Consider the following 26516-nt stretch of genomic DNA (forward strand, 5'->3'; position numbering starts at 1 on the left):
ACAGGGTGGCACCTCTCCTCTGGAATAGTAACATACCCAACTGACTTATCTACTTGTGTTTGCTTGAGGTTGATGGACATGGCGATATTGTTTTATTAAACGCCTTCGATTGATTTGGCTCTGTAGGCTATTTGGTTTGCATGTGAAGTGTGTGTCCACGTGTTTATGCATGTGCGTGCGTGTGTCTGTGTATGTGTGTGTGTGTCTGTGTATGTGTGTGTGTGCTCTATTGTCCCCCTAAACAATAGCATCCCAGTGAGGTTGTTGATGAGTGAGTTACCTCCCAGCAGGGAGAGGCTGGGGTTGGGCTGTTGTTGTGGGCTGTTTTGTGTTCATACAGTTTCTATGCTGGGAGGAATACGCTCCCTGTAGACCCACAGAACACTGAGCAAACACAGGCCACGCAAACCTGTCAAGTCTCTCAGTCAGTGGTGCTGTTGGTTAATTGATTTTGTGAGGAGGCCTTGTGACGCTTTTTTATACAGTGGTGTAAAGTAACTATGTTAAAATACTTTAAAGTACTACTTAAGCAGGTATCTGTACTTTAATTTACTATTTACATGTTTGACAACTTTTACTTTTACTCCACCACATTCCTAAAGAAAATATGTACATTTTACTCCTCCATGCATTTTCCCTGACGTCTAGGGCAGCAAAATCATCCAATTCATGCACTTATCAAGAGAATGTGCATCATCCCTACTGCTTCTGACCTGGTGGACTCACTAAACACAAATACTGGGTTGGTCAATGATGTTGGAGTGTCCCCCTGGATATCTGTGAATAAAGAATTTGATGTATTTGTCACAGGATCCAACGAAAGTGGCGCCCCTCCTCGGTCGGGCGGCGCTCGCCGGTCGTCGTCGCCGGCCTATTAGCTGCCACCGATCGTTGTTTCAGTTTCGTTTAGTTTGTCTGTCTGTTCCGCACCTGTTTTGTGTATGTCATTAGTGGGGACTTATTTAATGTGTGTTTTCAGTTGGGATTTTTGTGCGGGATTGTTTGTTGTCCACTCAGGACGGTGGGCCTGTGAATGTAGTTGCTTCGCTAGTTGTATTTTGGATGTTTTTGTGTTTTGGTGTTTTGTGCTGGCTGACGTCTTATTTTCTCTCTTCGGACCGTTTTGCCCTGTGTTTTGGGTTGGTCATTATTATTACGCGCCCTTCTGTTTTGGCGTGACCAGTTTGTTGCCGGAGAAAATAAAGACTGTATACTTTACCTCTGCTCTCTGCGCCTGACTCCAACCACCACTCCTAGAATCATCTGACAGTATTCCATTTTCTTTTACTTTGGATACTTAAGTACATTTAAAACCAGATACTATTTTACTCAAGTAGTATTTTACTGGGTGACTTTTACTTATTCTAATACTAATCTTTCTCAATCTCAAAGCTGTGAGAAGAAACACCACACCATATTTGTATTCAAGGCAGTATTTTCGAAACATTTACAGCAAGTACAATCAATAGCCATTTCCTGTACTGTGAACATATGTAATCATCAGTTTCCATGACAAACTCTGTTGGGGTTCGTTTGTAAGAAGTCAGAGGTGTACTTGCATTATCAAATCAATATAAAACAAGTATACATTTAGCAAATGATGCATGAAGCTATAATTTAGAGGAAATTGTACTAACAGAACACTGTCACAGCGTGATGTCTATTGTTTTATGAGGAAACGCAGTGTGTAGAGCATCAGTGAAGTATACTGCGTCTACATAATTTTCTCTTACTGAGCACACAGATAATGCACCACCACATCACCACGTCTACGTTGTCTGAAATCAGTCTGATGAACACTTTGTTATTCTGCCCTGAAACACTTTCTCAATGCACACTTTGTAACTATTTGAGAGCAACAATATTCTGTATTTCTTTCCTCAAACATTCACCAAAGCAACCCACAATGCCCTCCTGTTCAATAACCTCTGTCTCCTCTGGTAAATCTCATCCCGTCTTTAAACTCTTTCTCCTCTCCTTCACCTCCGCTCCGCTCCATCCCCCTGTTCTTTTCGGGTAGACGAGGGAGCGTTGGCCCCTGGCCCAGGCCCATTAGCCCCAGACTGGCAGCCATGTGTTCACCAGCAGAGATCATTACACTGAGGCAATGACACCGCTCTAATGCGTCATTAATGATTGATTAACGAGGGGTGCCTAAACAGGTGCATTTATATGGAAGAGCACCGTGTAATGGCTCTGCTCACATCTGCCTGTTCTTTACTTGAGTGTGTCTGTGTGAGAGAGAAATAGTTGAAAGAGAGAGACACTTACAGTATTTCTCACAGAATTCACAGAGAACTACTCCTGATGACCCTAGACCACAGACTTTCTGACTCATTTACATTTACATTTAACATTTACATTTAAGTCATTTAGCAGACGCTCTTATCCAGAGCGACTTACAGTAGTGAATGCGTACATTTCATTTCATGCATATTTTTACATGTTTTATAATGTTTTACATGTTTTACATGTTTTATAATTGTCACAGCATAGCTACCAGATTTTAGCAGTTTGTATGTTTGGTCTCATCCTTGTCTCTGTGTCTGTCAATGTGAGTGAGGGAGTAGGGCAGCAGAGTGGCCCCTGCTTCAGTGAGAAGGAGGTGAAGACAAGGTAGAGCCATGGGAGGACGGGGCCTCCTTCTCCTCCTCCTCCTGGGGGTGGTCTCCCCGGCCCAGGGCTCGTCCTTCCTCTCCGGCCAGCGCCACCGGACACGTCTGCAGAGGGATCGACAAGCCCGCAACAATGTCCGACCCAACATCATCCTCATCCTCACTGACGACCAGGACATCGAATTGGGTAAAACACAGTGTGTGTGTGTCTGTGTGGTGCTTGTTCAGTGTCTGTCAGCATGTTAGTGAGAGAGGTCAGGGTAATGCTTCCTCTTGGCACCATTCTCCATTTGCCCACTTGAAGTCAAGCACCCCATGGCCAACTTCAGTATTGGCATGGAGCGAGTGGCCTATGACATCCATTGTCTGAGTGCCAAACCCTGGTTATCTCCCTACCCGTTTAAGCCCTTAAACTGCATATTGGACTGGAGTGCCAGTATAACAGCCTCACTGACACCCTTTGTTCCCCTCTGATTGCTCGTGAGAATACCATTGAAATCCAGGAATTTATGGTCGAGCATCTGTTTCACTAAACAATCGGCATCAGCCTGAAAAGCCTTTAGTACACATGAATTCAAATGGGCGACACTTCACAGACAATATTTATTCTCTCTCTCTCCCCCTGTCTCTCACACCCCTCACCCCCTTCCATCTTTATGCCTCTCTTCCCCTCACCCTTTCCCTCTCTCCCTCCTTCCCCTCTCTTTTCCCTGTCGCTCTCTCCTCCAGGCTCAATGCAGGCCATGAATAAGACACGGCGTATCATGGAGCAGGGAGGCACCCATTTCTCTAACGCCTTCTCCACCACTCCCATGTGCTGCCCGTCGCGCTCCTCTATTCTGACAGGGAAGTACGTTCACAATCACCACACCTTCACCAACAACGAGAACTGTTCCTCACCGTCCTGGCAGGCCCACCATGAGCCACACACCTTCGCTGTGCACCTTAACAACTCAGGCTACAGGACGGGTGAGTGTGAGCTGTGCAGCATGTATATACACACACACACAGACACACACGCATTATTGCAGAGTGAATCACTTTGTACTCATGCCCACCTCTTGTCCCAGCCTTCTTTGGGAAGTACCTGAATGAGTACAACGGCTCGTATGTGCCCCCTGGCTGGAGGGAGTGGGTAGCGCTGGTGAAGAACTCTCGCTTCTACAACTACACTCTGTGCAGGAACGGCGTGCGGGAGAAGCATGGCAGCAACTATCCAAAGGTTCCATCCTGTTTCAGTTTTCACTCAAATATTGGAGTAGTAATCTATGATGATGAATAACCCTGATTTTATCATCCAATTCTTAAAAATTGTGATAATATTGTTATACAGTAGTATACAATAGTATACAGTAGTATACAATATATACAGTAGTAAACAGTAGTAAACAGTAGTATACAGTAGTAAATAGTAGTATACAGTAGTAAACAGTAGTATACAATAGTATACAGTAGTATATAATAGTATACAGTAGTATACAGTAGTAAACAGTAGTAAACAGTAGTATATAATAGTATACAGTAGTATACAGCAGTAAACAGTAGTAAACAGTTTATCTCAATCTAAATGCTGTTATAAGGCAGCCATTATGACAAGCTTTATTGCTCTATACACATTTTTCTTTCCCTTTCTGGGAGGAAGTAGCCTAATATTAGAGTTCAGAACCTCATGTACAGGCGATTCTTGCTTCCACAGGACTATCTCACAGACATCATCACCAATGACAGCCTCAACTACTTCCGCTCGTCCAAGAGGATGTACCCCCACCGACCAGTGATGATGGTCCTGAGCCACGCTGCCCCACATGGACCGGAGGACTCGGCACCACAGTACAGCACTGCCTTCCCCAACGCCTCACAGCACATGTAAGGATATACCGTAACAGACACAGATACACTAATTTGACAGAAGATGCAGTGTGCTAGTGTACGCTGAATGTAGGATCAGCGATGATCCTTGTTCATTGCAGACTTTACAGTAGATTGGCATCGTTAAGAGGTTCATGATAAATAGGCATCCATAGATTATGATAACACACTATGGGTCCCAGCCTTTGTCTGCTTGGCACAGTACACCGAAGATAAGCACTTGGTCCTGGGCTAATACCACCTCTCCCATTGGTCATGTGAGAGACAAACAGGGAGGCAGTAATGAGCCTGTGTCTTTGGTCGATCATCCTCTCCTGTAAGAGTGAATCCCATAAGCATCATTAAAGTACTGAATAAAAGTGTAACACAGTGATTATATTCAGCCCAATCTGTTTTAATGTCAACTTTTAATTGCTTTTTCTCAGAAATCTACACCCCCCCGTTGTGAGCTTATAAATTATCTCACTTTCCCTTTATGGAGGGAAAGAAAATGGCTCCCCTCTTACTCCATCCCTCCAGAAAACCCTTTTCACATCCACATTGCAGTGACGCATCTTCATCCTCTGTTTAAATCTGTTGTCAGGGCCTTGTGCTCCAAGGCCATAGACGATTAGCTTTTTGCCAAGTCTAATCGATATGCTGTAATGTTAAATATGCCTTGCCTCCCAAGACCTCATTAGATATTTAGCTGTGTGTTAACTTTGAAATCATTAAGGTTCCATCTACCCCTGAGTTAATATTAATAAAATGGTCCTCTCTATGTTAGTTGATATTGATCAGAATGGCAGCAGGTTGGCTTTTCTTTGGTTCATATGCCTCCAATTCAGCATACACAATAAGTTATGAGAATAGTTCCAAAGGTGTAGTTGGAGCCATTTGCAAGCACTGGGAGAGCCTATTGGTGTATATGCCAATCGCCAAACAACACAGCGGTTGGAACCGGTTCAGGGAAAATAACAACCTTTTTTGATGAACGGAAACAGCACCCGGAACACACAAGTCCCCGCTTCATGCCAAGCCCCCTCCATGTTCACCCCTCTCTATAGCTCTCTCTCTACCGTGAAATTTCAGTTGCATCTCACATCTGCACTTATCTGTCCATCAAACATGTAAACAACTAGCTTACCCTTTCACTAGCAAGCTGCTCTATCCGTGCTAATTGTGGAGTAAATAAATTAGCTAAATGTAAAAACGATGTTGATTTGACGTGTTCAAAAATTGACGAAATGAACTATATGAACCGTTATTTGTTGGGGTTCGAACCGGTTCAAAACTTTATTATGGTGGTTGGAAAACTGGAACTGAACGAGAAAAATATTGATTTTGTTTGGAACAGAACGATTGGAAAATGATTTTGGTTCCAACCCCTACATCATGAAACCAACCACAGCTTTGTATAATCCGATTTCTATTGGAATTCACATGACAATGCAACTCAATGCAATACAATATGCAATACAATGCAATACAATATGCAATTCAATGCAATACAATATGCAATACAATGCAATGCAATATAACAATGCTTCCTTCACACCAGAATTTCAAATTTAGACTATACAGCTATGCATATTAAACACTCTTCTATGAATACTGTGAGAACTATCACAATGTTCCCTACCATAATACTATTCAGTGTTAATACAAAAGATATGTCACCTCTATAGAATGTGATCTCTAAAATGCTTTCCGTAAAGGGGGAAACAGAACCACTCTTCACCCCACCGCCTTTAAAATAAAGTATTTGTTTTGTTGATGAAACAGAGGAGAGGAGCATCCAGCATCATGGTAAAGAAAAAGTTGGAGTACATATTCTACTGTTCTATTGCGCGTGCAGTGAACAGTGTTCGTTGGTTGAAGTAACTTCTTTGTTGTTCTAATATTGTAAACAAACATGGAAGTTTCAACAACTACAGATTTCAGCTTAAAGCTCCTCTGGGATTTCTGGAGACATACTGGTGAAAATATCAGACCAGTAAGCACTCCTCTGTCTCATGTGCTTGGTAAAAAAGTCAGTTCCATGGCAGGAAAAACAGACACGTCAATGAAGATAAATTGTGTCGAGAACTAAGTATGTGTGCAGGTGCTTTCTCCTTCTGAGATTATTTCCCCCCTTTACTGGCTTTATCTTCACACTCGTTTCCCTCCATCCCTTTCTCAGAACCCCGAGCTATAACTATGCTCCTAACCCAGACAAGCACTGGATCCTGCGCTACACAGGCCCCATGAAACCCGTCCACATGCAGTTCACCAACATGCTGCAGCGCCGGAGGATGCAGACCCTGCTGTCTGTGGACGACTGTGTGGACAAGGTGGGTCAGACAGGTAGACAGGTAGACAGGCAGACAGGCAGACAGGCAGACAGGCAGACAGACAGACAGACAGACAGACAGACAGACAGACAGACAGACAGACAGACAGACAGACAGACAGACAGACAGAAAATAGTCTCTCATGCTCAACTAAATCTACCTGACTACCTGTCTCACTGTGTCCTCCTCCTCAGGTGTACAACATGCTGGTGGAGACAGGTGAGTTGGACAACACCTACATTGTTTATACATCAGACCACGGCTACCACATTGGTCAGTACGGCCTGGTCAAGGGCAAGTCCATGCCCTACGAGTTTGACATCCGGGTGCCCTTCTACATTCGAGGTCCCAACGTGGATGCAGGAGCCATGTGAGTGCAACTTTGAAGCTTTGTACAGTACCTTGTTTAGGATATGTTTCAATGGAAATGGTTATCTTTTGGCTCTTATCTCACTGTTACTACTACTCTCTTGATAATATCTCTTACGCAGCACTCATCTCTCTCCCCCACCTGCTCTTGTGTCCTCCTGCAGTAACCCTCATGTGGTGCTGAACATTGACCTGGCTCCCACACTGTTGGACATGGCCGGAGCCGATGTTCCCTCCGATATGGACGGCAAGTCCATCCTCAAACTCCTGGACGCAGACAAACCTGTCAACAGGTACAGAGGGTCGCAACTTCATTTGCATGGTTTGAACTTAACACAATGGACACTCCATGTCGCTTCAGGATGACCTGAAATATCTTGCTTTTGTTGCAGGTTCCAGGTGAACAAGAAGGGGAAGATGTGGAGGGACTCCTTCCTGGTAGAGCGCGGGTCAGTATGTTATATTCATAATTGAGTCATTAACCCTCCTGCTGTGTTCCGGTCAAATTGGACCGATTTCCAAGTTTTCTTAATTTAATCTGATTGTCATAAGGTTCCATGACTTTGACCACACAGGGCATCTGAACACACAAAATACATTTTGATGATTTTCCTTACATTTTGTGTGTTTTATTTTTGTACACCTGTGGTGTTCCTGGTCAAAAATGACCAGTCATTAGAAATTAATGGCTACAATTAGTGTATAAAATTTAGTTCAGGCACATGCCCATTCATCAGATGGACACACATCCTCTCCCAGAACCCCACATGCATGTGTGTTTGAGCACACACACACACACACATACACACACACACACACACACACACACACACACACACACACACCTCACTCCCCTTCGTGGCTTCCATTGCAACCTTCACAGGAACCTTTCCCCAATGGAATCTTTCCCCCACGGCCACCACACCTGTTGGCATTCTCACAGACAATCACAACATTGTTTCAATAATATATAGAACTTGTTTTGCAGCTCTGGTATACAAAGCTTTTTTAAGGCCTTGCTCACAATTAATTCTGTGGCAACACAATGACCCAACGATATAATGCACGTGAGGCTCTTGATCATCTCTTTGATCATGACACTGGTGAGGAGGAGAGGGTCTTTGTTAAACTTTGTATTTGTTATAGTCAAAATAATTCATACATTATGCTTTTTTTACTCAAAAATGAGTTGTATGAGCTCAGGTCAACAGGCCTACAGGCCATAAATAGCAAATAGAAGTTCAAAATGTGTAATGTTCACAAGAACTTAAGTTGATAAAAAGATCTAACACAACATTAGGTGATAATATATGTATTATTATGGATTTATAATCAGCTATAATGGAGCAGTCGTTTTGGACCGGGAACACAGAATGAATTAACATGAAACAAACACAACAGGAGGGTTAATCAAGTGCAATTAAAGGGATAATCCCCCACAGCCATGTGATCAAAGTTTTATGTATGTTTAGTCTATGTTCTATTACTCTCATCTGAGTCCATCCTGTTCACACAGGAAGCTGCTCCACAAGAAGGCTGATGGGAAGGAGGTGGCCCAGGAGGAGAATTTCCTCCCCAAATACCAGCGAGTCAAAGACCTGTGTCAGAAGGCAGAGTACCAGAGCTCCTGTGAACAGCCAGGACAGGTAAGAGTTCCGTACAATACCCACAGGCACAAACACAAACACTTATACATTAGCAGAAATATAGCTAAATCTCTCTCCCCATTTTCCCCTCTCTGAAAAAGGAGGGAGAAATGTAGCTAAATCTCTCACCCCCCCCCCTTTCCCTTCTCTATGTGTGTAGAAGTGGCAGTGTCTGGAGGACCCGTCTGGTAAGTTGAGGCTGTATAAGTGTAAGGGCATGGCCAGTCTCTATGCCCCACGTATGCAGGCTCTGATGGCCAGCAGTGGGTCCCAGCAGTGGGTTGGACACGTCTCCAACGCTGGAGACAGCTGTGACTGTGGCCCCCTAGGCCTCAAAATTGCACCCCTGAAGAGGAAGAGACTGCTTACCAAGAAGAGTGAGTAGTCCTTTCAGTGACTTATAGATTTACCATTTATCAAAGACTTATAAATTGTGCTTGCAAATTATAGGACAAGTGTTTGCTGTCCTGCAGTGGCAGATTAGAAAACTTTACAAAAATATTTTATTTTTATTGAAATGAGACATAATACAATTTAAGTTTTAAGTGACTTCCTGTTTGTCATTTAAAACAGTGACAAATGCTATATACTTTAACACCCTCTCTCTCTTGGGTCGTTGGCGTTGCAATACCTTTGTAATAATAACATTGAAAGGAATAACTCTTGTAACCCCATCAGAGGTAAAGTCCACTAAGAGTCTGACTAGGAACCGTTGGGCCCGGTCCATTCCCTTTGAGCTGGATGGAGACCTTTATGCTGTGGACCTGGAAGAGGGCTACAGGCCCGTGGGCCTCCGGAATACCAGCAGGCCTGGGGAGAGGAGGAGAGGAGTGGTCCTGCAGGAGAACGACGATGAGGAGTTCAGTGGAATGGGGGTTACAGCCAGACCTACAACCAGCAACAGCCTTTCACCACCTGCCGCTCTTAAAGTCACCTACAGGTGTGTGTGTGTGTGTGTGTGTGTGTGTGTGTGTGTGTGTGTGTGTGTGTGTGTGTGTGTGTGTGTGTGTGTGTGTGTGTGTGAATATGTGTGTTGAGTTTCCATGTTAGTGGGTCTTTGAGTAGTAGTATGATTAATCTTTATGTTCTTGTGAAGCACACTAGCTTTACAGTAATTCATTCTCAGTTGAGAGGGTGCTGTAAAAAAAGTGCTAACTGCTGTAAACTGTGGTAAATGCAGTTGTCAGGTAAAGGTGCTGATACAGTAGCTGGTGTGTGTTTTCCCCACAGGTGCTCCATCCTGATGAATGACACAGTGAGGTGTGATGGAGGACTCTACAAATCCCTCCAGGCCTGGAAAGACCATAAGCTCCACATCGAGCACGAGGTACTGCTCTAGTTGATCCTCAATCTGACCTGGCTGATCTGTAGCCTTTCTTGTCATTGCGGGGGTTAACTGTTTTGTATGTGCTGTGCGCAGATTGAAACCCTGCAGACGAAAATAAAGAACTTGCGTGAGGTCAAAGGTCACCTGAAGAAGGTTCGGCCTGAAGAGTGCCAGTGTAACACCCCCAGTTACCTGTCCAAGAACAAAGGGATGTTCAGACTCGACGCAGGCCGCATTCACTCACTTAAGTAATGATTGTGAGATGGTGGTGTGTATGTGCATGTGTTCGTGTGTGTGTGAGGGAGAGAGAGAGGGAGGGAGAGAGAGAGATCCCCACAAATCAGTGTATCTCTCTTTATATGTCCTCTTGTGGTGTGTCCTCAGCAAAATGCCCTCTAAGCAGAAGAAGCAGTGGCTGATGAAGGAGCAGAAACGCAGGAAGAAGCTCCGTAAACTGCTCAAGAGGCTCCGCAACAACGACACCTGCAGCATGCCTGGTCTCACCTGCTTCACCCACGACAACCAGCACTGGCAGACTGCCCCCTTCTGGACAAGTATGGAACGGCAGAATGCAGACTAAATCAAACGCAGAACAGTAGTAACATTTAGAGTAAAAGTAAAGAGACATGGGATTCCTGAATTTTTACCACTCTGCTACATCACTGCCACAAAATTATTTATTGAATGATTACTTGTAAGGATCCAAAAATAAGATGAAGTAGGTGCGTTAAAACTGGCCATGTATCTTGTTTGAATAACTACCTCTGTCTCTTTCCATCCCCTGCCAGTGGGTCCATTCTGTGCTTGTACCAGCGCCAACAACAACACTTACTGGTGCCTCAGGACCATCAACGACACGCACAACTTCATATTCTGCGAGTTCGCCACAGGTTTCATAGAGTACTTCGATCTGAACACTGACCCATACCAGGTATCTCTCTCTCTCTTTCTCTTGCTCTCTTGCTCTCCTTCTCTCTTTTAAATCTCACAAATGAGCTGTAGCCTCCTATTGTGATTTTTTACAGTGTTTGGTAACATATCCTGTCCTCTGTTAATTTGTTCGTCTGTAGTTGATAAACGGGGTTAGCACCCTGGACCGCACTGCCCTCAACCAGATGCACCAGCAACTTATGGAACTGCGGAGCTGCAAAGGCCACAAGCAATGCAATCCAGAGACAGGTGAGTCAGAAAGACACACACACACATACAGAACCAGTTAAAAGTTTGGACACACCTACTCATTCAAGGGTTTTTCTTTATTTTTACTATTTTCTACATTGTATAATAATAATGAAGACATCAAAACTATGAAACACATATGGAATCATGTAGTAACCAAAAAAGTGTTAAACAAATCAAAATATATTTTAGATTTTAGATTTTTCGAAGTAGCCACCCTTTGCCTTAATGACAGCGTTGCACAATCTTGGCATTCTCGCTTCACCTGGAATGCTTTTCCAAAAGTCTTGAAGGAGTTCCCACACATGCTGAGCACTTCTTGGCTGCTTTTCTTTCACTCTGCGGTCCAACTCATCCCAAACCATCTCAATTGGGTTGAGGTCGGGTGATTGTGGAGGCCAGGTCATCATCTGATACAGCACTCCATCACTCTCCTTCTTGGTCAAAAAGCCCTTACACAGCCTGGAGGTGTTTGGTCATTGTCCTGTTGAAAAACAAATCACTGACAGTGTCATCAGCAAAGCACCCCCACACCATCACACCTCCCCCTCCATGCTTCATGGTGGGAACCACACATGCAGAGAACATCTGTTCCCCTACTCTGCATCTCACAAAGACATGCCGGTTGGAACCAAAAATCTCAAACCATCAGATCAAAGGACAGATTTCCACTGGTCTAATGTCCAGTGCTCGTGTTTCTTGGCCCAAGCAAATCTTCTTCTTATTGATGTCCTTTAGTAGTGATTTCTTTGCAGCAATTCGACCATGAAGGCCTGGTTCACGCAGTCTCCTCTGAACAGTTGATGTTGAGATGTGTCTGTTACTTGAACTATGTGAAGCATTTATATGGGCTGCAATTTCTGAAACTGTTAAGTCTAATGAACTTATCCTCTGCAGCAGAAGTAACTCTGGGTCTTCTGGGCCTTTCCTGTGGTGGTCCTCATGAGAGCCAGTTTCATCATAGCGCTTGATGGTTTTTAGGACTGCCCTGACTGACCTTCATGTCTTAAAGTAATGATAGACTGTCATTTCTCTTTGCTTATTTGAGCTGTTCTTGCCATAATATGGACTTGGTCTTTTACCAAATAGGACTATCTTCTGTATACCACCTCTACCTTGTCACAACACAACTGACTGGCTCAAACGCATTAAGAAGGAAAGAAATTCCACAAATTAACTTTTAACAAGGCACACCTGTTAATTGAAATGCATTCCAGGTGAATACCTCATGACACTTGTTGAGAGAATGCCAAGAGTGTGCAAAGCTGTCACCAAGGCAAAGGGTGGCTACTTTGAGTAATCTAAAATATATTTAGATTTGTTTAATACTTTTTTGGTTACTACATGATTCCATATGTGTTATTACATAGTGTTGATGTCTTCACTATTATTCTGCAATGTAGAAAATAGTAAAAATAAGGAAAAACCCTGAATGAGTAGGTGTGTCCAAACTTTTGACTGGTACATACATACATACATACATACATACATACATACATACATACAAACCACTGCTACTTCAGTTCTTTAATAACATGATCTCTATTTCAGGTGGTAAAGACAGAAACTCTTTAAGTGAATACAGGTACTGTAATATTTCAGGCTTTATGTCTTTTTGTCCTTTTGTGTCTTATTGTACATTTTCCTGCATTTCCTGCATTGGGTAAATAATATAATGGAACACTTCTTTTAAGCAGATTATAAAGTCTCTGAGGTACTTCATAGGGATTGCACAAATTGTCATATTGTTGATTCTATTAATTAACAACTATTTAGCACAAGGTGAATTCTAAAACGCAAGCATGATACTGTAGCAGCTTCTGTTCCTCATGTTGCAATGAATCCTAATTGCTTGTTTCCGCTGTTTGTGTGTGTGTTTCCCCCGCACGTGCGTGTGTGTGTCCGCGCTGTACATTCTTCAGGCCAGTTCATCGTCGAAAGAGGCCAAAAGTGAAGAAGCCCTCTTCCAAATCCCTGTGAGTTTGTCATAACCCATCTGTTCCTCTAAATTCAGCCAACCTCCCCCTCTTCATCCAGATTATCTTGCTTTGTCAGATGGCCCAGCAGCATGCTTTTCAACCTTCTCGTTTGAAGCTTTTCATGTAACTAATACTTACCTGCATTTCAATGTCATGCCCTTAAGGCTTAGATAGACCCACTTTTCAAAGTCAGTGGTGTTGTACTGATGAGGTGTCTTTGGTATTTTCTGGTCATTTCTTGTCATAGTCGTCTTCTAGTTTTTTCTTATTAGAGTTGCTGGAACTATGATTATCAGCAATTTATACTATTGAAACACTAATAGATCTCCATCTATGTGTTGTTTATACAGAGGGCAGATTTGGGAAGGATGGGTTGGTTAACAACCTGTCCCACAACCCACCACATTGCAGTCTGCCAATAGAGGAGGACCAGAACTACTGGAGAACCTGAGGACTTTGTACAGACTTCATGGGAATGTAATTTGATCTACCATTATTGTAGGAGTTTATGGAGGACGATGCTGATCCAACATTAGCTGCCACAGATGCTCAGATCATCACCCAGCAAAGCAAATACTGAAACATCCAAGAAAATGAAAACTATAACCTCTCCTGTCTTCTCTCTTTCTCTCTCACACACACACACACATTCATTCACTCGCACAGGAATGTCCTCACCTCTCATCTCCCATCACACCAGTTGTCAATACCGCCAAACGGAGTTGGAGACTGATCAGTTGAGTGGGGATAACCTTCGAACCTATACTTTGACTTCCAACAGTGAACAGTGAATGTGAGGCGTGTTTAATATTAGTCACTCGTAACCGCCTTAACATTGGGTACCGAGATTAGTTTAATGTCAATTCTGCTGCCACAACCTGAAATGTATCATCCCGTATGGCATTGTGGCACATCTGGGTTAAATCATCACCCCGTGGGAGTATGATGTCAGGCAATAACATCAAGTCAAGCTTTCGCCTCACTGCACAGCATGAAAGTTACTGTCCAGAACACGCTGGTACGCCTGAGGGGTATGCTACAAAGCAGTGTAAAGGAGTTAGCCGGCTAACTTGCCTGAATATTCTGAAATAACGTATTACTTTTTAGAAAGATAAGCTTGACATATGTATGGTCTAATTGACTTATCCATAAACACATATCTATGTTTAGCTTTCTTAATGAACCAGAAAATCAACTGTAAAATGACATCCACCAATGAAATGTACGCATTCTGCGGGTGTGACGATGTTTGTTTGGTAGTCTCGTCTGTACCATTGTCTAGGAGGGTGGGGTGGTGGTTAGAGAAGTCCCATGCTGGTTTGAAGTGAACAACTTTATCAAAGTTGAACCTGCTTTGTAGTATACCACTCCGGAAACCTCTCTGTTTGTGTTATGGCTACAGAATGGTTCCCCAGGACATTTACTCCATTATTACTCCAATATACATTATATTAACATTGATGTCATGCAATGACATCACCCCCCCCCAAGGATATGATACAGGAGTGAAGACGACAACACACCAGACTGTATGGGGATGGAGCTGGTCAGGATATGAAAGACACATCACATCACCACCTTGCTTATCCCCCCTAGTTCACTTCAAACCAGCATGGGACTTCTCTAACCACTACCCCACCCTCCTAGACAATGGTACAGACGAGACTACCAAACAAACATCTTCACACCAGCACATTTCATTAGTGGATGCCATTTTACTCCTTTGTATTGCTAATGCCACCTGCTAGATCCAATCAGGTTAGTTTGTTCAGCTTGCTATACATGGTGCTATGATAACATTGTGAAAAATAAAGACTTGCTGTACAGTATGTATTTGATTGTATGTTGTGCAATTAATATAAATGTTTAAATATTGAATACATATTTTTTATAATACAGAAAAATAGGCAGACCTCTCTTTCGTGTTTGATATGAGTTGACAAATATTACCTTTTAGAAAGAACGTAGCCTGATGAATTGTCCTAGCTCTGTATTTGTCCATTTGTCCTGTCTGGACATCTCTCTGAATTTCTCCTCTGCTCTGTCAAACCCCACTGTAGTTTGAAAATACTTATTTAAGATGAGAAAGCATTTAGAAAATATTCACTGTGAAAAGAAGTCCCAGTAAAATGACTCTGTTGTACACAAGAGTAAACAAGTTACACAACGATGTAATGCATCTTGACATGCATATTCATTTATTGCCCTCATTTTTAGAGTGTTTTGTTTCTTAGCAGTGAGACTCCCATAGCACAGTTCTGATTGTGAATAAAGTGTTGATTGCCCTCATGTCTGTTTACTACTTTAACCTTTCACCCTGCTATGTATTGGTCACCTCTCTGTTGTTGTCACTGCTGCAGCTATACATTAGTGGGCTCTCAGGATGAAAGACGAGTGAGAACATTCTGTGCTAAGAAACTCAACCAGCAGGTGTCTCTGTTTGCTTTCTTGTTGCTGACCCGTGTCTTCCATCCAGTTCACTCTTTGACTGTGAGATCCTAATCAAGGATAGACACTAGAACAGGGATGTGCAACTTTGATGTGGGTGGGGGCCTAAAAAAAATCTGAATTCATCATGAGGGGCCTCAGATAATTTCTACACATTTTGTCAAGGGATGTAGAAAACATGTCTCTGTTATAAAGCTAGTTTGCTGAAATTCTACACATTTTGCCATGAGAAAAGGTTGCAATTTTATAACTAATTTCACACACTTTTTCAAGTTTTAGTGTTAATTTTGGGCAATTCTACAATAACCCCCCCACACACACCAGTGGAGGCTGCTGAGGGGACGACTGCTCATAATAATGTCTGGAACTGAACTCATGGAATGGCATCAAACACATGGAAACCATGTGTTTGATGTGTTTCATACCATTCCACCGATTCCGCTCCAGCCATTACCACGAGCCGTCCTCTCCAATGAAGGTGCCACCAACATTCTGTGACACACACACACAAAAAGGGTTGGCGGGCTGCCAGTTGCCCATCCCCGCAGAACCAACAGCTAGTGGCCTGTGTCTAATGTTAAGCCCTTAGGAACGCCTACACTTTAAATTCCCATGTGGGGGGGCAAATCTATTTAGGACTCTCATAAACTTCAATATTAAAGACCTGAAAATGAGACATAAATCTAAAGCCTCAACATTTGGACCAAGAGTAGGCTTAGAATTGTGTCGAATGTCCCGTCAGAGGTAGCCTTATGGCAATAGCGGGATGAGCGGGAAGCGCGTGAGTGCGTCCTGGACTCGGACTCCGGGGGTGACCCCCATCGTATGACTCACGTGCAGAGGCGGAGACTCCATATCTAAATCACTACGGGAGAACTGTCTCTTGTTCAGACCGTCCAACGCGGTGGGAAAATTAACAAGAATAAGTCAACATTACATTATAATTTCAAGACCAAGGCAACGCAATGTTTACAATGTGAAGAAAATGTCCGGGATAAGGTAAGATAAATTATATGGGAAATTAAACCTAACGGGCAACGTTGATAACAGAACTAACTTTAACTCAACCAGCACCGCAGGATTTGTTTGGCGGACTATTTTGAATTTCGAGCACCGACTAACCACACTTAAGTGTAATTTACTTAACAGACGGATAGGCTACGATTGTTTCAATGTAGCCTAGGATCTTCAACATTTTACATTTTAGTTTAAAGTGTACTGTCTTATACAATATCCCTGAGAAGATGAGGAATGGTGGAGGGAAGTGATATTGCAAGGTTATGGACCTAACTTTTATTATAGTGTATGTATGTTGTCCTGTTTATACAGGTTAATGCTGAAAGATATTCAGATAATCATTTAGAATACTAGTCACCAAAAAGTTTCCCCCATGTTATCTGGTGGTTGTTTGAGAGCTATAACTGAAATGAATAACATATTTCAGTATCCTATAGAGACAATTATTAACCATTAATCTTGTTAAATACATTTTTTAAGTCAACCTATTCACCCAACATCAAAGCATGATTGAAATTGTTGTCTATTAAGGAAGTATTTCCCATAGACGCTGTATCCTTTTTGGGAATATTTAGTTTGCCTTTTGAGTTTCCTTTAATTGTCAGTTCCCAGTATGATTAATCTTTAACTGATTCGCAAATTGGCTTTACTGACTCTTTAGTGTGGTTAACAGACCAATAACCAAGGCGGAAGACAAATGTTCCGTATCCCATTTGTTGCACTGCTGTTTCACTCATGTAGGTTAAGATGGCTGGTGCAGTTAGATTGACTTGGTTTATTCACACATTAATATTCTCCAACATCTGTCTCTATGCCTTAAGACAGATGTGAAGTTGCTCATTAAAACCCTTTAGCCTCTCTTCTGCTTTGATTTTGTTTTATGAAACAGATGGTTCAATGGAAATAAGTCTTTGCCACAAGCTCAAAGAAAGTCTTATGTGAATGTACTCCATTTTTGTTACTTCCCAAAAAGTGAATTATTGATGAACATAAATTCAACTGTGTAAATGGATTTGAATGTGTTATTGAGTGTCACCGGTTTAAAGCAAGCATTTCTGCGATAATGTGTTTAGCCAACCCCTGCTGTCTCAACAGCCTCGATGTCTCCGTTTAGAGTGGTTCAAGGGGACATTCAACACTCTTTTGATGACTTTCATTCCCTCGCTGGTGGTGTAACCATCAGACATATGAGTCACTCCAAGGTCCTCAGTAGCATGCTGTTTGCAAAAGATGCCATATATATGGTCTGGAGTACTAGGGAGTATACATCTCACAATGCAGCACTATTTTACCTCTCCGTGTGCAGCTGGTGTTCCTATCCAACGTTCGGGTATTGGTGACAGCGTGAGATGGGGAGCATCTGTGTGGTGTTGGGTTCTGCATACACACTCACTTTTCAATCCGTCCCACTCTATCTATCACACATTGTACAAGAGGATAAATCCCCCCATCGATACACATTGCTAAATACTGCACAATTTATCACTTGCCCCCAATCCCCCCTTCCCCAAAACATGTGTAAATACATTTTGTCTTCCTGTATTATACTTATGCTAAAAAGTTTATTCTATTCTACTGAGCCATTTACTTTATGTTCGTATTTATATAGTTTATTTTTTCTTATTGTTGCATTGTCAAGAAGGAACCTGCAAGTAAGCATTTCGTTGGACAGTGTATACCATCTGTATCCCGTACATATGACTAATAAAATGTAAAACTTCAAACATAAGCGTCACAGGGATGTCCACTGACTCCTGGAGACTTTTGAAACTGAAACTAAGTAATATGGGCAATTCCACAGTAACGGAATTACAATTTGACTGCAATATGTATGTTTTTGGGCGACCCGACCAAATTCACATAGAAATGCGAGTTATATATCTGTAATTCTCATTGAATGCAAGTGGTAGATTTGTTCTGTGTATGCAATTTCTATGCTTCCCGTTCCTAAGTTTAGTTTTTGCGTTTTTACTTTTTTGTAAACCAGCTTCAAACAGCTGAAAATTCAATGTCTTTGGTTATAGAAAATATATTTCAGTGGTTTAGATGGTACAATGATTCTCTACAGTATACTTTCTTGTTTTCTCACAAATGGAAAATAGGCAAACTATTCAACATTTTGCAACCCGGAAATGGCAGAGCGACGTAAAAAAAACAAATTTTGTAAAAACAAAACTGTATAGATGCAAACTTTAGTAATGGAATTCAAGCAGTCTCCCTCAGGTTTTTATGCGCCCACGTTTTCCAAAATGTCTTCTTTGAATTAAGATTAATATAAGATATCTGCAGAAAGAATGGGGTGTCAGCTATGACATGGCACCTTGAGTTAAAAAAAAATCTCTTGGTTATTGATCTAGACAGTGGTGTAGTGGTGCCTGGAGAAGTGGGTATACTTTAATTGTGGCCAAAAAATTCTAATGGCCTGCCCGACGAAGGAAAGGCGCCCTGTGTGAAAAATTCTATGAGAAACAGTGACATACACTGAATGATTTAAAATGATAAATCCCATATTGGTCTTTCACAGTCAAGCCAACTCAAGCTGTACTGTGCAAAAGGCTAATAGTATTTTTATAATGACTTGCTCATTATGCGTTCTCCTGTTCTATTGGTTTTCTTTCAACTTTATTTCATTGTCTATCACCCAAATGCATTATCCTAATCATATTAACAACCCATGATAGTTGATGCGTCTTTAAATCCCCCCTCTTTCTAATAGATATTTCCATCTCTGTCCATGAAACTGCTTGCATGTGTGGTGTTCATTTTAGAATGGTGTTTTCCCGCAATTTGCATTTTGGAATTCACACGTAGGTCTACCTCCGTGTACATTGCTGCGCCTAAAATGTGAAGAACTAATAGTTTATCAAAATTTGAAGCTAAACATTTATATCAGTAAAATCACTATAACAAATTGATAGATCTACCATACATTTTTACTTCTGTGAACTTTCCATAATTTCATTAGAAAATATCTTGTGGGTTTTTGGTAATGGAATTACAAAGCACGAGGCAACAATTTCTCCAAAACAAAATATGTGTTTATTAGATGGCAGAGGTCTTTATGTCAACATTGTGTTTTAATGTAGTTCTAATACTTTTTAAGACTTTTGCTGGTAAATGTTTTCTAAGACCCCTTTTCCATCTGTTTATCCAGAAATCAAAGCCTTTCTTATGCCTATTTTTTTAAGATTGAACATTTAAAATAAATACATGTAAAAATGCCTTCATTTCCCCAAATATAGACTCTTAGCTTTAATTTGACACCCAATTGATATGCTCCTATGAACATCACATGTTGTTGCTCATGGGTCCTTTTCGATGGAAATGCCCATATGTAAAGAAGTAGGTGTCAAAAAAGCCCTGTTGATGCAAAATGTTGCAATTGCCATTTGACTTGTGATTTAGAGCAAAACACTTGGGTGAACTGTTTGAATCATGCAAATAGAAGGATCATTCTAATTCTAGTTAGTATATAATAGTGGGAACTTTTGAATACAGTGTTTGATATGACAAAGAATGAAAAATGCCAGGGAGGAGTTATTGTGAAAGGGTAGGAACCAAAGTGTTGATAAGTGTTTCCTAGGGGACCGTATAATCTTCGGCTACCTTAAATGTTTTCGCATAGCTACTTCATGTAGCAAACGTATTTCTCTTTGATTTGAAGATACTGTTGCACAAACAACATGCTGATTTAGGTCTACACAATCACTGGTATTATCAAGCTCTATAGCTAATTACATTTGCTTTTACTCAGTACATTTATTAGCTAGCGATTTAGCATTAGTGGCTAACAATTAGCTAAGAATAATCTAACTTGCTAACAAAATATAAACTAGCTGTTTGCAGATGTAAGAAACACATGAATAGTGTAATTATAGAATGCTAGTGGATTTATATTAAGAAGCAAAGTGAAAATAGCATCGTTGTCATCAACATTGTTGCATGTGCTGCATTAACCATGCAGATTGAATGGAAGTGTCTTATGGTCAAGGAACAACAAATGCGCTCCTTGAGTGACAAGGGGCTAGGCTAGGTCTGTGTGGAAAGCGGCAGCGAGAGATGACTCAAGTAACAAAGTAAACTATAAAAATGGACGTTACACACGGCTTATCACATTTTAATAAACCAAACATTCAAATACCTTTTTATAGAAGGCAAATTCAAATTGAAACATCAATACCCGTATATCGTTAGATATGGTATATTGCCCAGTCCTAGTTTATTGTAACAAATCCCAGGAGTGTGCTAGCAGAATGGCAAGAACCTGCGTCTTGGAACAGAGGAAAGTTTAACACAAAACCAGTTTGCCTCACTGTCTGCTCTTTCTGAGCTAAACATAGTTCCAAAAACAACTCTCACATTCTGATGGACTGAAAAACTCCCTTATTAAAAAGCATTCTTGTTGGAGACGGCCTAAATATAGTCTAGCTAATTAACCTTACTTTTTTACTTTTTAAATGTCTAAATACTTTTAGCGGGTCAGAGTAGGATATGATTGTGAGCTCCTGAGACGCCTCACAATAGGATGTTGTCCCTCTGTTTACTCTGTAGACTCACAATGGTCTACAGACAAAGGAGGACAGGACACTGCATTCCTCTAGCAAGGTTACCCCAGTGCAAACCAGCCAGCCAGGCCTTTTGAGACAAACATGACAATGTGAAGGCAGGATCTCCGTCACACAACCAATGGCTTTGATGATGGATGTGTTGGATTGGGCCGTTGAGGGCTAGTGCGATGTATTATGTCTCGTTGTTCTGCGGTGCTGATTGCTCATTTTCTGTAGAGATTGGTTAAGACGTTAGGATGAAAGAACGTGATAATTCATTAACACTCATTCACCCCTCTGTGATTCTCTTTGGCTTTTACCAAGGTGATGGAGCTCTATTTTTCTCTATCCAAATTTGTGTGCCCCGTCCCAGTCCAACCTCTGACATTTGGAATCCTTCTTAGACAGAGCTAAAGGACTGGCTTAACTTTCTGACCTCCGCAGTAGTAAACATGGTTTAGTGTTTTAAGTGCTCATGTTCCTTGCATTAGGGTTACATTGGACTACCAGTCCAAAAGTTACAGATGGTCATGATTTAGAGAGACCAGACCTTCACCTGGATCCTCAGGTTTTTAGGTAATAAAATGAAGTTTGAGATCATCACTGAGTCGTCAGGCACTAAGAGTTGTTTCCTATTGTTACACGTGTTGGAGGATGTCTTCATGTGGGATTGGAGCAGCTCATTCCATTCCCAGCCCTCTTTAATTCTGTGGTGATTAGAAATATGTTAATCCAATTCTCCACCCTGGTCCCCTAGAGAGGACATTATCCTTCCTGGCCGTCTCATTCCTGGAGTCCCAGTGCAAACGTTAACAGCATAACTAGTCTGTGTGTTAAGTTGTCCGCATGCTTCCCATCCGAAACAGTTCAGAACAGTTTGTGCATATATTATGACTTAATTTTGTAACATTTAGTTTGTTTTGGTTTTCGGCAAGTTTTTTTTCCCGGCTGTTCGTGCACACAAAGCATTTTCTCGAAGCAAGCCGAAGTTCGGGGGCGAAGTCTACGCCCCTTCGTCGGTCATTGATCAACAGTAGGGATTCTTCAATGAAGTGTTGTCATTCAATGGTAGACGACTCGTTTTCATGCACATTTTTTCACTTGAGAAATACTGCTCCAAACATCTTATTTAGAAATAAAATTGTGCAACTAACATCTCCTCAGCAAAAACGTTAAAATAAAAAACAACTCAAGAAATCTATCTTAGTTTACTTCTGACTATTTTGAGGAAGGCTACAGCATCTCAAGATGATCCAGAACCTGCCTGCCTGGCATCAGCAGCCCATTTCCTCGGGGGGGGGGAGGAATCACCCAAACGGATGCCTCTTTCCTGTGTGGCTCACTTGGCCACCTCTGACCCCCCTCTCACCCCGTAACTCGGCTCTGGTTTAGACACTGGGGTTGTTGGCAGGAGATGGGGAACAGAGGCGGCAGGCGCAACTCAAAATGCAGTTACATACAGGACTGTCCAACTACATAGTTAAACAAGAACATTGAATGGAAAGGGTGTTGTTGGACTATTGTCCAAGCAGATGGCTGAGGTTAACTCCTTATGGGCTTTTTTAATAATCTCAGCCCTAAATGTTGGTTTATGTCCTCATTTGTTACATTTCACCTCATATAATCTGATGATAAAGAATGGACAAAGAAATAACAAACATTAATCAGAGTTGCATTCTAATCGGTTCATTTCTCTCCATATTTGTTTGGACAAGTGACCCCATTATTCCTGGTATTGACTGACATTGAGTCGTGTATTTTGTAAACACCCTGTACTCTGTCTCTATGTCCCTCAGTCCCACATGCTCAATCTTGTCCAGAGGCCGTCTGACCTGATAATGCTCATTTGTTTGAGGAGGGGAGGAGAAATAGAGGAGGCCTGTAGGGGGTAAAGGGGGCTGTTGTTGGTCAGGCTTGCCCCCTATAAAAGAGGATTTATTGTGGTTTGACCCTGCTGCTGTCTCATGTCTCAGAGAAACAGTCACTGGGCCTGTCCTGCTGGGCTACAAGGGGCCGGAAGTTCCCAGCATTACTTTAGTGGTAGGAAGAGAGGGATGGTGGGCGCTGACCAAGACAAAAGCCTCCATACAGCCACCATAGAGCACTGTTTCTTAGTTATTTTGGAGGCGAGGCCCAAAGTAAGCCTGTGAAGGTGGCCTGCCAACATTCAAATATTCCACATCTAAACCAATAGGAAGGTCTTGTTTAATCTTGACTCGCACACAGAGCGAGTTTGTTGCAGGGGCATTGGGTTGAGAGTGGGACCCTTGTATGGATTGGGAAAGAGTATATCCTATCTGGTAATGTAAAACTGTAAGTTGGAAAATCAATCAATTTTCAAGGGCCACCTTGTCAACTCTAAAATGTAGTCTTAATCCCAGGGCAGGAGAAGTGCAAACTGTTCATATTTTGGATTATCACAGCTGTTGATGGAGTTCACCCCAAATCTCCTAAACATGTCCCAAGCTCCACCCACTGGACTCCGATGGAGGGCTATGATTGGCTGGCGGCCCCTGTGGGAATGGTAATCGAGAGAGTTCTAGTTGAATGAAGTCTGGTTGCTGATCTGACAATAGAGCCCATTGTCCATGGCCATCAGGCATTAGCATAGGGTGCACTGCATACACATTGTAATGCATATGATTGACTCATGGCTCAGGTTTTTATTCTTTCACAGAGACCCTCTGGGTTTATGTAACACTAGAAACCTCTCAGAAGACAAACAAGTTATGACACAAGTTATGATATTCTCGAACTGTTGATAAAAAAATATATATATTTAATTTCCTAATTGTTTTGGTGCAGAGACACAGGGAATTTCCCTTTCTACACTTCTGAAGATGAACTGACAGCTATTATGTAGAAGGCAAAAAGCAAGTTGCGGAATGTCAACTTTGAGCTGTACCATTGATTTGGAACAGACATAACCCAGCTCCAATTATGACACACCTTATGGTTCCCAGGCAGTCAGGTTTGGAGGTGTGCAGTGTCACTCACAGGTGATACTAGAGTGATAAAGGTCACTTAATAGCAAACAGGCGTTTATATTCCCTCACCAAGGAATTTGTGCGTTTTGTGCTGGGGCTACCCAGTCATCATGACCCTTGTGGAGGTGACCCTGCAGGGTGGCAGCATGTATAGTACAGGCTCCTGTCCTCTCCCTGCTAGCCAGGCAGAATGTGGCCGCAGGGCTGCTGGCTGGGGCTTAAAGTGCTTTACCTATCTGCCCCTCCTTGGCAACCTGCCCCCTCTGCCTGCCTGTCTCCTGTGCAGTGGTGTAATGTACATAAGTAAAAATACTTGAAACTACTACTTTAGTCATTTTTTGGGGGTATCTGTACTTTACTATTCATATTTTTGACAACTGCATCTGATCCGGCGGACTGACTAAACACAAATGCTTTGCTTGTAAATTATGTCTGAGTGTTAGTGTGCCCCTGGCTATTGGTACATGTAAAAAAAAAATTTTTAAAATCCTGCCATCTGGTTTGCTTAATATAAGGAATTTGAAATTATTTATACTTTTACTTTTGATACTTAAGTATATTTTAGTAATTACATTTACTTTTGATACTTAAGTATATTTAAAAGCAAATACTTTCAGACTTTTACGCAAGTAGTATTTTACTGGGTGGTGTTTACTTGAGTCATTTTCGATTAAGGTATTTATTTTATTTAACCAGGTAGGCCAGTTGAGAACAAGTTCTCAGTTACAACTGCGACCTAGCCAAGATAAAGCAAAGCAGTGCAACAAAAACAACAACAGAGTTACACATAAACAAACGTACAGTCAATAACAAAATAGAAATCTGTATACAGTGTGTGCAAATGAAGTAAGGAGGTAAGGCAATAAATAGGCCATAGTGGCGAAGTAATTACAATTTTTATCAATTTACACTGGAGTGATAGATGTGTGGAAGTAGAAATACTGGTGTGCAAAAGAGCAAAAAAACAAATATGGGGATGAGGTAGGTAGTTGGTTGGATGGGCTATTTACATATGTCTGTGTACAGCTGCAGCAGTCAGTAAGCTGCTCTGACAGCTGATGCTTAAAGTTAGTGAGGGAGATATGTCTCCAACTTCAGTGATTTTTTTTTTTGCAATTCGTTCCAGTCATTGGCAGCAGAGAACTGGAAGGAAAGGCAGCCAAAGGGGTGTTGGTTTTGGGGATGACCAGTGAAATATACCTGCTGGAGCGTGTGCTACGGGTGGGTGCTGCTATGGTGACCAGTGATCTGAGATAAGGCTGCGCTTTACCTAGCAAAGACTTACAGATGACCTGGAGCCAGTGGGTTTGGCGACGAATATGTAGCGAGAACCAGCCAACGAGAGCATACAGGTCGCAGTGGCACTAGAATAGACTACATCCAATTTTCTGAGTAGAGTGTTGGAGACTATTTTGTAAATGACATTACCGAAGTCAAGGATCGGTAGGATAGTCAGTTTTACGAGTGTTTGTTTGGCAGCATGAGTGAAGGAGGCTTGTTGCGAAATAGGAAGCCGATTCTAGATTTAATTTTGGATAGGAGATGCTTAATATGAGTCTGGAAGGAGAGTTTACAGTCTAGCCAGACACCTAGGTATTTATAGTTGTCCACATATTCTAAGTCAGAACCGTCCAGAGTTATTTTTACTCAAGTATAACAATTGGGTACTTTTTCCACCACTGCTCCTGTGCTTTAATTGATCTCTTAACACAAGGCCAGCTTGATCATGCCTGACATATCCTCCATAAAGAATTACCCCAGTGTTGGAGCAGGATGTGTGAGGAATGAACATGAACAACTGCTGGGGTGGGGGGGTGTGACAACCTATTGGAGAAGTGATCAGCAATGGTTCTGTCAGGCTGATGTAGGCTACTTCAGAAAGAAAGACACCAGAACCTTCTTTCAAAAACTATTGAAGCACACCTATATGACCACGAAAACGGTCCATAGCCCAGTCATTCGACTGAATGCTTCCTAGTCTGAGGACTTCACGACTCCATTAATGTCACCATCGCATGAGCTCCTTTCCCGGTCCCACAAGGGAAACCCTACGCCCCAAAGGCTAGGGACAGATCCCATACTTCATTAATCTCCTCACCACAATTATCTATATCCTCAGGGCACTCCTGCAGTGGGGAAGAAGTTTAACAGGCTTCTTAGCACTACAGTAGAATCAATGGCATGGCAAATAAACCCATTCACATTCTAAAGGGGCAGACAG

General features: G+C 42.0%; 2 protein-coding genes across 4 annotated transcripts in view; both read left to right on the forward strand.

Moving 5' to 3' along the window:
• The window catches only part of LOC115150822 (extracellular sulfatase Sulf-2), a 67457-nt gene extending 51872 nt beyond the window's left edge, over positions 1 to 15585 (forward strand). For both annotated transcript variants that reach the window (XM_029694531.1, XM_029694532.1), the window contains 19 exons: positions 2560 to 2802; positions 3345 to 3584; positions 3686 to 3837; positions 4312 to 4481; positions 6646 to 6796; positions 6991 to 7166; positions 7330 to 7458; positions 7558 to 7614; positions 8682 to 8811; positions 8972 to 9188; positions 9490 to 9751; positions 10042 to 10138; positions 10232 to 10386; positions 10523 to 10692; positions 10927 to 11069; positions 11209 to 11317; positions 12869 to 12902; positions 13240 to 13293; positions 13647 to 15585. In XM_029694531.1, the coding sequence (XP_029550391.1) occupies positions 2625 to 2802; positions 3345 to 3584; positions 3686 to 3837; positions 4312 to 4481; positions 6646 to 6796; positions 6991 to 7166; positions 7330 to 7458; positions 7558 to 7614; positions 8682 to 8811; positions 8972 to 9188; positions 9490 to 9751; positions 10042 to 10138; positions 10232 to 10386; positions 10523 to 10692; positions 10927 to 11069; positions 11209 to 11317; positions 12869 to 12902; positions 13240 to 13293; positions 13647 to 13677 (2655 nt within the window). In that variant the 5' untranslated portion in view covers positions 2560 to 2624 and the 3' untranslated portion in view covers positions 13678 to 15585. The remainder of the gene's footprint in view (positions 1 to 2559; positions 2803 to 3344; positions 3585 to 3685; positions 3838 to 4311; positions 4482 to 6645; positions 6797 to 6990; positions 7167 to 7329; positions 7459 to 7557; positions 7615 to 8681; positions 8812 to 8971; positions 9189 to 9489; positions 9752 to 10041; positions 10139 to 10231; positions 10387 to 10522; positions 10693 to 10926; positions 11070 to 11208; positions 11318 to 12868; positions 12903 to 13239; positions 13294 to 13646) is intronic.
• Positions 15586 to 16521: 936 nt separating this feature from the next.
• Positions 16522 to 26516, forward strand: part of LOC115150824 (rho GTPase-activating protein 39) — a 55225-nt gene continuing 45230 nt past the window's right edge. Inside the window, exon 1 of one of the 2 annotated variants that reach the window (XM_029694535.1) lies at positions 16522 to 16743. In XM_029694535.1, coding sequence (XP_029550395.1) covers positions 16730 to 16743 — 14 coding nt within the window. In that variant the 5' untranslated portion in view covers positions 16522 to 16729. The remainder of the gene's footprint in view (positions 16744 to 26516) is intronic. The other variant, XM_029694534.1, reaches the window with a different exon arrangement.

Source organism: Salmo trutta, chromosome 16, assembly GCF_901001165.1.
Source record: "Salmo trutta chromosome 16, fSalTru1.1, whole genome shotgun sequence".
NCBI classification, from domain to species: domain Eukaryota; kingdom Metazoa; phylum Chordata; class Actinopteri; order Salmoniformes; family Salmonidae; genus Salmo; species Salmo trutta.